Here is a 9,238-nt window from a genome sequence, read left to right on the forward strand (position 1 = left end):
TACATGAGCATATCAAACATTGAACATGCCAATATCCATATAGTACACAACATGCATGATTAATAATTAAATAAAAGGTCCAAAGTATCCATTACTCAACATGATTAATTAATATCCTACCACAGTTGTTTCACTTTAACGTTGATTTATTAAAGCCTTAATACAATGTAGACAATCCCAAATAGAACTAAACAAACTAAACCTACAATGCACTTCAACAGAACAAGGATTTAGCGACCAATTCTAACTAAAACAAACAAATTCTTCATCAGTTCTTCATCGATGGGCTTCTTCTGCTGGTTCGCTACCTCTTCATGCGCAGGTGCACTCTCACCGACCGCCTTAGCCGATTCTTGCACATGCTTAACATACTCTTCCACCCAATACCACCAACCTGCACATCCAATGTCATCCCACTGAAATTAGAACACTAAATCAACAACTTTAATCAAAATCATCACGAAAAATGGCTAAAACCATAAAAATGCGGCCAAAAGAACTCACATTGCAATCCGGACACGTCTAGAAGATGTGGTCATGGTTAGGACCCTCCTTCTTCACCCTGTACTCCAACACGCTCTTCTGCTTACATTTCGCAATGAGGGGGAGGTCCGGCTTTAGTTGCTTACGAACCCTATGCGAGGCTAAGGACCCGAAAGCAGTCGCCACATACTCTATACTCATTTTGATTAGCTACTATAAATTTCTCCATTTCTAAACCATGAAATGAGCTATATAATAGCAATGAAAGGTGGATACTCATTTTGATAAACTACTATAAGCTTTCTTCTTCTACATATGCAAACTATCAAGTGAGTTTGAGCTCAAATGGCGTATAAATAAAAAAATCTTCCATTATTCCAAATCTAAAAAAACCTCCAATTTCTCTATTTCTAAACCATAAAATGAGCTATATATACTAGCAATGAAAGGTGGATACTAGTTTTGATGAACTAGTGTAAGCTTCCTTCATCTACATATGCAAACTATCAAGTGAGTTTGAGCTCAAATGGCATATAAATTAAAAAATCTACCTTTATTTCCAATCTAAAAAATCACAAAATTCTTTATTTCTAAACCATGAAATGAGCCATACTAGCAATGAAACATGAGAGAATGAAGTTGCTAACCTTTAGAACCATAGAATGGATGGAGAAGTCTTTCAGCACGCATGAACTCCTCCACAAGCAAGAATAGAGCCGGAGAGCAAAAACAGAGAGCCTGAAATGGCTCGAGCTTATGGAGGAAGAAAGCTAGATTTATAGCGTGGCCCTTTACTCCTGGTTGGTGACTACCACCAGGACTAAAGGTCCCCCTTTAGTCCTGGTGATAGTCACCAACCGAGAGTAAAGTGTGACCTTTTGTCCCAACTTTAGTCCCGGTTAGTGGCTCCAACCGGGACTAAAGTCTCTTGTAAAAGCCTACGGTGCTAGCCGTTGGGCTAGGGACTTTAGTCCTGGTTGATGGCTCCAACTGGGACTAATGCTCCCTTTAGTCCCAAGTCCAACTCTTGCCGAGACTAAAGGTAGAACCGAAGGTCTATTCATGAATATTGTTCTCCTAGTAGAATAGTAATAATAGTTTTTTTAAAAAAAATTGTTCAATGCAGGCCGGCAGCTGAAAAACTATACTTCATTCGCTTTTCTATCTCTATCTATATGATCTATATCTATATATGTTTGTGTCTCGTGTGTTAATGACCTGAAAATAGCTCTTCTTAGAGAAGGTTTGGTAGGACTCTTTCAAAGAAGCCAATATGATCTATATCTATATATGTTTGTGTCTCGTGTGTTAATGACCTGAAAAATAGCTCTTCTTAGAGAAGGTTTGGTAGGACTCTTTCGAAGAAGCCAAAGCCAGAGCCTAGACATACAAATCAGGACGGTGGTGTAGAGGATGAGTGCTGGGCATACATGATGCATCGTATAAGCATATCTAGTCTGCCTTTGCCATCTCCGCGCTTACGGATATCCATAGCAAAAGGGATCCGTTCATTCGAGATATGAGTTGCTCTTTATAAGCTCGGCTCAAAGTAAGCCAACGCATATACTTCTGAAACAATAATAATCTGAATATCCAATCTTGACCATCTGATGACAAATAAAAATATTCTATCAATAGTTTGCATGATGCAGCAGCAGATTTTCCACTGCTTTAAGATAACCGAGAAACCTTGCAAAAAATTAATAGAGAAAACGAAAGCATTTGAAGGGGAGCCTTGGCGCAGTGATAAAGCTGCTGCCTTGTGACCATAAGGTCACAGGTTAAGTCCTGGAAACAGCCCCTTGCAGAAATGCAAGGAAAGGCTGCGTACAAAAGAAGCAAGTGGTCGGACCCTGCGCAATCAGGAGCTTCGTGCACTGGGGCTGCCCGAGAAAAAGAAAGCATTTCAAGAAAGTTCTCTACACGGCTAACTTGTATAAGAAAGGTAGGTTCACTGGTTGACAAAATATTCCCGACTTGATGCTGCAGCCATATTGTGGAACTTGATGCCTCGAATCCTAAGCTAGGTAACTAAATGGTCAGGAGAATGTAGTGTCGTTCTCCACACAAACTAACGGTTATCCATTTGCACGAGTATGCTCCCTTCTATTCCGACGATTTTGACCGATTTGTTTGAGTGACCCTTGAGGAACAAATCCGTGACCTGCAATGAAATGGTCTGCAGTAAGTACGGTTTTCAAAGCCCCCAAACAACAGATGCTCTTTACTCAGATGATACTACCAATCAACAGGTGTTCCTAATGTATGTTTACTGTTGATAGAAAGAACATGATTAGAACTGCTGACAGAAAGAACATGTTACAGGAAGTATATTTATTTATGTTTACTGTTGAGGCAGTATTGCTCTGTTTGCTAGGAAGGTCATCATACCTGGGTACAACCAAATAGTTTAAGAATTCTCAATGATGGGCAGCTGTCCACAATCAGCCCCAAAGCTTCGTCTGTCAGTTCACGGCAGAAGGAAAGATCCAGGGCCTCCAATAGAACAGAACACTTGCGAGAAATTGCAAGGGCAGTAAGGTCTCCAACCTAAATGAAATACATAAGATGAGAACTAATTATTTGCTGAGCATTATTCATAAGTGAAACAGATGAAAGACATCACAAAAAATGGTCAAGGAAATAGCACATGTTAACCAACTTAATAAAATTTCCCAGTCGGATTGAGAAGAAACAAGCAAAAAAATAGTGAATAACAGTTTAAGTTGTTATACACTTCAACAACAAAAGATCATGGCCTGTTTGGATCTACTAAACTTAGCATTGCTAACCATTAGCACCTAGTAGTAACCTTCAACTTGCCACAAAATATACTAATGGTTACAACACATATTAGTAGGTCGGGTGTTTGGAGACACTTGCTATTTTTTTAGTTGCTAGCCATTAGCGCCATGGATCCAAACAGGGCCTAGACAGAACTTTTGTGCAACAAAGATATTTTAGCCAAGTGATCAAAATAACAGGTCCCTGATTTGAATATAAAATTTTCATAGTCATTTTAGAACCAATTTCAGATAACTGAAGATACATCAGATTGGTTCTTAATTCCCACTGCCACCACATAAATAGTGATGCAAGTTTGATGCAGCCTGAACAGACTCAAACATGCCCATGCCCATGCCCATGCCCAAATGTAGATTTGCAGTTTGTTCATACTCTCCATTGCGCCCAACCAATCATGTCTCTCAAAAATCATGTTATATGCTTACACCAAACCAGAAATGTTCAAATATGCACTCATTAAGTTCCAGCTTGAATAAATAGACTGAGTGCATAAATGAAATGTACCTCTCCCCATTCAATATTCAAGCACAGTGTGATCCCTGTTACCGGTTCTCTAACCCCCGCACATTATAATGCTTCTGACTAGCCAACAGACATTTGTTGCATGTAACGCCGTCCTAAGGTTTACTTACCCTTTTTTTATCAGTAACAGGTCTTCATATAGTAATTTGCATCTATGTTCACATCATGTTGTGTGTGTTCCACATTATTAGTGCAACCTAAGTTCAAACTAAACCGCCTCAAAATTAATCCATAAATAGCTTTTTCTCTCTATGTGGTATTGAACCTTTTGCATGGTCTCTTGCTCAAAAAGAATGAAATAGACTAAAGGGTCCACATCTAAACAAAAATATAAGGTCGGTCCCAAGGATAAGATTTATATCATTCAGGGATTGCCACATGTTCAAGGGAAAGAATGGACAAATTACCTTCTTAACATTGTTTAGCATTAATTCAGTCAAGCATCCTCCAGATTTTTCCAAATATTGAGACACAGCTTCATCACTGTAATAATGGATCAAGTTAACTGATTATAACATCAGGAAGAATTTGCAGCGATCTCATTACACGACAGAGCATATTCTGATCAAGAAAAAATAACAGTACCATCAAATGAATTAATGGGTGATGCTTTTTGATAAAATGGAAGACACAAACTGTTAAAAATTGCTGATGTCAACTTCCAGGACACCTTCAGGAGCTTGGAAACCAACCAAGAGTCACTAAATTACAGTAGTGGTTTGCCTTTCCTTTTCCTTTGTAATCTATCAGGTCTAAGTAATTCATCAACTTTAAAACAGCAATAATTTAATTATACAGATGGCAGAACTGGTGCTACAAGTGATTAAGTGGGTCATGATATATTACTCTCAGACCCTCATTACGATCAGTCAGAAAAAAAAAATCTGCACTTCTACAATGCACAAACATAAAGAAAGGGCAAATGAGTTAGCATAGATAAAATGGTTAGAATGCTAGAAAGAAGCTAAATAAGATATGCATAATAATCACTATGCATCTGAGTTTGGAAAACAATAATATGCAATGATACACATTAAAAGAATTTGACGTAAAGGACATGAATGTTTGCACAGCGCTTAATTCTGCTTAGTAATGAGGCATTTCAAACTTGGATCAACCAAAATAACAGGGGAAGTGGGGCGATACCTGAATGCATTTCTTTGAAGCTTTAGTTTCCTTATTAGCCTACAGCCACGAAGATGCCTCATTGCTGAGTCACGCAGCCTATCCAAGTTGCGGAGGTCCAACGAAGTTAATTCTTGACAGTATTCCCCAATAGTCTTGATGGAAGATGAGGTAAGTTCCCTACATTTAGATAAAAAGTCAGATATGCAGCTCCATGTTGCTTCTCTATACTTGCATAATAGTACTATAACTATGGTACTGATAATTCCAAAAGAAAACTATTGCCTAAAGTAGGAATTTGTAAATACTTACAAGCAACCAGCAAATGCTAACTCCTTCAGATTTGAACCATGAACAGCAATGAGCTCCTTCACAAACTTGTCACACACGGACTGTATTCCAGACATTGATAAAACCTCTAGATGATTAATCTTCTGTAGAGCAGGAAGAATCGCCATAGCATCCACGTTTGTGCATTCATCTATATACAATTCTCTAAGAACTGAATGTAACTTGTTTGCAAGAATATCGATTCCAGATGAAGTGAGAAGAGAACACTCGCACAGATTTAGGGAGGATAAAGAAGGTGCAGCGGAGATGATTGTGCCTAAACCATTATCAGAAAGCCGATAATTTCCCTTCAGAGATATTTTTCTCAACAATGGCATGCAGTTAGGAACCTTAGCTAAGGTAGATGGCAATATGTAATCAGGCATGCATCTCCCAGATATATCAAGCTGTAGATCCTACATTAAGACAAACACTGAATGAGTTCTCACAAGTTAATTTACCCAAAAGAAATAAGGCCGTATTGAAAGGAATAAATAATGTGTACATAGCACAGAAACTGCAGAGTAAACAAATAGTACCTGCAAGCTTTCAGTGCTGCATTTCTCAAAAGTTTTCTCAAAGTCATCCTCACTCAGCCATGAACACTCACTGAGATGCAGTTCTGTAGGACTGTCACACAGTAGTTGATGGAGAAGATGAGTCTTCATCTTCCTGGAATGACACAGAATCTTTAACAGCTTATTCTTTAGCTCCTCTGGGATACCTCCAAGAGATTCAATACATTCAGAATGTTCCGCAAGGGTGTTTAAGCATACGCTTGTAAGTGACGGGGCTTGAGCTCGTGCTGGATTTTTCCTATCCTTTGAAGGCGACCAAACAATGACCCTATTTGCAGATTTGCCCACCTTTGAAGAATTCAACTCTCGAGCTCTCAACTTAGCTTCTCTTTCTTCATATATCCTTGCAGCAGTTGCAAATGGGCCTGGCCAGTCCTGAGCGTCAGGGTCAGCCTGTAGCTCTTCTTCTTCATCATCTTCACTATGCTCATCTTTATCTGCTTTGAAGAATGCAAATTTAGGGGCCAGCCTGATAGCCCTCTCTTTTGCTGATCGTCTGCGAAGTGACTCCATAGAAGCAGAAACTGATCCTGAGTTGAGCTGAGTCTCTTTGTTATCAACAGGATCGAAATCTGGCTCGTCCTCACTTGAGCTCAGAGATGATAGACTATCTTCTACAACCATCTTTCCCTTTCCTTTGCTATCAGGATTAAATTTGCTGGAACTGGTACCGACTGCAGAGCCCACATTAGCATCAGCACGAGAATTGTTATTCCCCGAGACAAGCTTCTCTTTCACTTTGACTTCCTCTGCAGAGACTTTTGCTTCAAAACTTGAAGGACTTCCTGAAGGATATGCTAACTCCTCAACCACCCCACCATTTGCCGTCCGTAACAGATCATGCGTCTGCAGAGACTCTCCATTGCTTGCATTGGCAGGATCATCCACATCCCCCTTTTCAGTCCTATCCATGTTCACAGCAACAGGACTGGGTTTGATCCAACTTGAACCCAGCATCTTGCAATCCTCGTCAGAATCGCTATCTGTATCAGACACATACACTGTCTGCACTCCACCAACCAATATGGTCTTGCACCGCTTCGTCGGCGACCCCACGTCCCGGTGCAGCATTTCGTCATGCACCTGGCCTCGACGAGACGACCCACTCCCCACATCTCCGCCCGCCTCCATCCGCCGCTTCCCGATCCGAGACAGTGACCGCAGGGTCGTGAACGGATCCGAACCGCCAGAACCGTCGCCGCTCGCCAAAGCCCTATCCGCCCCCGACCCGCCGCCATAGCTACTGGAGTTCCCGGTCCTCGGCGAGACGGTAGTAGCAAGCCAAGAGCCGGAGACTCGAGCACGGGACCTCCCCGCCCTCTTCTCGCCCGCGCCCGACCCGGACCCGGAGCCGGAGCCGGAGGAACTGCCGTCTCGCGCGGAGGGAGTGTTCGGACTACCCGCGGCGGCGCCCGCGAGACGCAGGCTGCGTCGGAGAGGCGCGGCGGCGGGGGGGCTGAGGTTGGGGGATCCCGCGCCGACGTCGTCATCGTCATCGGGGGAGGCGGGGCCGAGGCCGAGGCGGAGGGCGGCGCCCGCGAGGCGCAGGCTGTGTCGGGGAGGCACGGTGACGGGTTTCTTGAGGTCGAGGGATCCGGCGCTGTCGTCGTGGGGGGACGCGGGGCCGATGCCGAGGCGGAGGGAGGTGGATGGGGACGGCACGGGGGTGCGCTGCGGGGAACCGGTCGCCGCCGCCGCCGCCTCCGGCGGCGACGGCGGGGATGCCGTCTTGGCGCGTGAACGGGTGCGGGGCATCGCGGAAAGCGTGACGGCGCAAACGCACGAGGAACTGAGGGAGGGAAGCGTGACGGCGCGAGGGGTTTGGGTTTGGAGTAGACGAGTAGTGCGCGACTGCGCGGGCGGGGAGTTGGGGGAAGTTTTTGGAGGGGCGCGGAAGGGGAGGAAGCTTGCAGGGGAAGGAGGCCGGAGGCGATGCGGGGGTTGGCGGGCCGGGCGGTTTGCTCCTCGTTTTTTAATGGTTTTCCCGCGCAAACGGGAAGGGCAGGGGCCGCGGGGGCGTCGGGGCGGTCGACTCGGGTGCGGCGCCGTACGGTCGTCGTGTCTCCGGGCCTCGGGTCGTGGCCCGAGGTGGGCGTGCGGTGCGGGGCGCGGGGGAAGCCCGTGCTGGCGCTTGGTGTCTGCTACGCGGTGGCCGGTGGGGAAGAACCGGACCGGAGGACCAAGAAATGGTTTGCTAGATGTGGACGTGGACTTTTTCAGCGGCCGCGGACACCGCCGGCGACGATGGTTACATCCTTACAGGCAGCGTGTGTCTTGCGTGCTGTTGTGCACTTGGCTCTCCTTTGATCTCTTTCGTTATAGGAGATGCGCTACGGAATTGTGTGACCTTTTCTCCGTTACCTCAGACTGTGTCTAACCACCGCCATCCAAAATACAAGACTCGTTCATCTTTTAAGTAGCGCTACAAGCGAAAGGGTTTAATACATATTTTTAATTTTCTCAAACAACAACACAAAAAAACAATCATTTCTATAAATAGGTCTTCAGGAGATAGGATATTCAGATTTGGGTTATGCCTCTCCTGACATCTAAAATGGGTCTTCCATATAAGTACTCTGTTGGAGGCTATAAGTATTGTGTTGGAGACCCATTTTGAGTTTGAGTTCCATAATAGGTCTCCAGTTGGAGACAGCCTGACGTAGCCAGATTAGTGGGATATGCGTCATGTGAGAATAAAAGTCGTCCAAAGCATGTTCGGTAGCTGAAACTTTTATCGCCATGTTCGCTTGGCTGATAAGCCATGGCTAAAAGTATTATTGGCTGATTTGTTATGAGAGAAAAATATTGTTCGTTGACCGAAAAAAGTATAGCTTATAAACCAAATGAATAGAGTGTATGGCTTCAGAGGCACTTGTAGTCAAATCTAAGTAGCCACACTAATCACCACCGTCCACATTCTACAGTGACACCGCTTGGACACGGTATCCATCTCATAGAAATGTCAGATCATAGGGATATTATTGTGACAGAATCGTCCAAAATAACTCATTTACAGAGGTGCTCATCTTCCATCAAACACTAAGCATCCCGAAAACAAGCTACAGCTGGCGGATTCCGTTGGGCACACCCAAGGGAAAGCCCGAATAATCCATATTTTTTCCAAAGATCCAATAATGAGAACGAATTATAATATTTAATCAATTTTATATGTCCGGAGTTCTTAGAAATTCATTATTACATTGTCAAATTCAGAGTACGGAATATTAAACAGCGGAATGATAATAAACATCTATCGATAATGAACAAGGATCCGTCTGTGTCCACCAGAAGAATCCTTCACACAACAGTTACTCCTCAAGTGGAACCTGCAATAGGGGTAAATAAACCCTTAGTACACAATATACTCGCAAGACTTATCCAACTGGTGGGAATAA

General features: G+C 43.7%; 1 protein-coding gene across 1 annotated transcript; it reads right to left on the reverse strand.

Annotated features, from left to right (window-relative positions):
• Window positions 1–2,073: 2,073 nt before the first annotated feature.
• On the reverse strand, window positions 2,074–8,096 carry LOC136501301 (DNA repair protein RAD7-like). Its single transcript, XM_066496805.1, has 6 exons — window positions 5,805–8,096; window positions 5,248–5,681; window positions 4,957–5,115; window positions 4,218–4,293; window positions 2,875–3,033; window positions 2,074–2,647 (listed from the first exon to the last, which is right to left on the reverse strand). The coding sequence occupies exons 1-6, from the start codon at window positions 7,596–7,598 to the stop codon at window positions 2,555–2,557; spliced, it is 2,715 nt and encodes a 904-aa protein (XP_066352902.1). The 5' UTR covers window positions 7,599–8,096; the 3' UTR covers window positions 2,074–2,554.
• Between the last annotated feature and the right edge of the window lie 1,142 nt (window positions 8,097–9,238).

The sequence above is a fragment of the Miscanthus floridulus genome, chromosome 13 (genome assembly GCF_019320115.1).
Source record: "Miscanthus floridulus cultivar M001 chromosome 13, ASM1932011v1, whole genome shotgun sequence".
Taxonomy (NCBI): Eukaryota; Viridiplantae; Streptophyta; class Magnoliopsida; order Poales; family Poaceae; genus Miscanthus; species Miscanthus floridulus.

Bases quoted from the DNA above. Each gene is read 5' to 3' on its own strand.
- LOC136501301 (XM_066496805.1), bottom strand. From the start codon at position 7,598: ATGCCCCGCACCCGTTCACGCGCCAAGACGGCATCCCCGCCGTCGCCG. The intron at 5,116-5,247 runs GTAAGTATTTAC...ATCTAAATGTAG, and splicing joins TTAGCATTTGCTGGTTGCTT to GGAACTTACCTCATCTTCCA. The intron at 2,648-2,874 runs GTATGATGACCT...ATTTCATTGCAG, and splicing joins AACTATTTGGTTGTACCCAG to GTCACGGATTTGTTCCTCAA.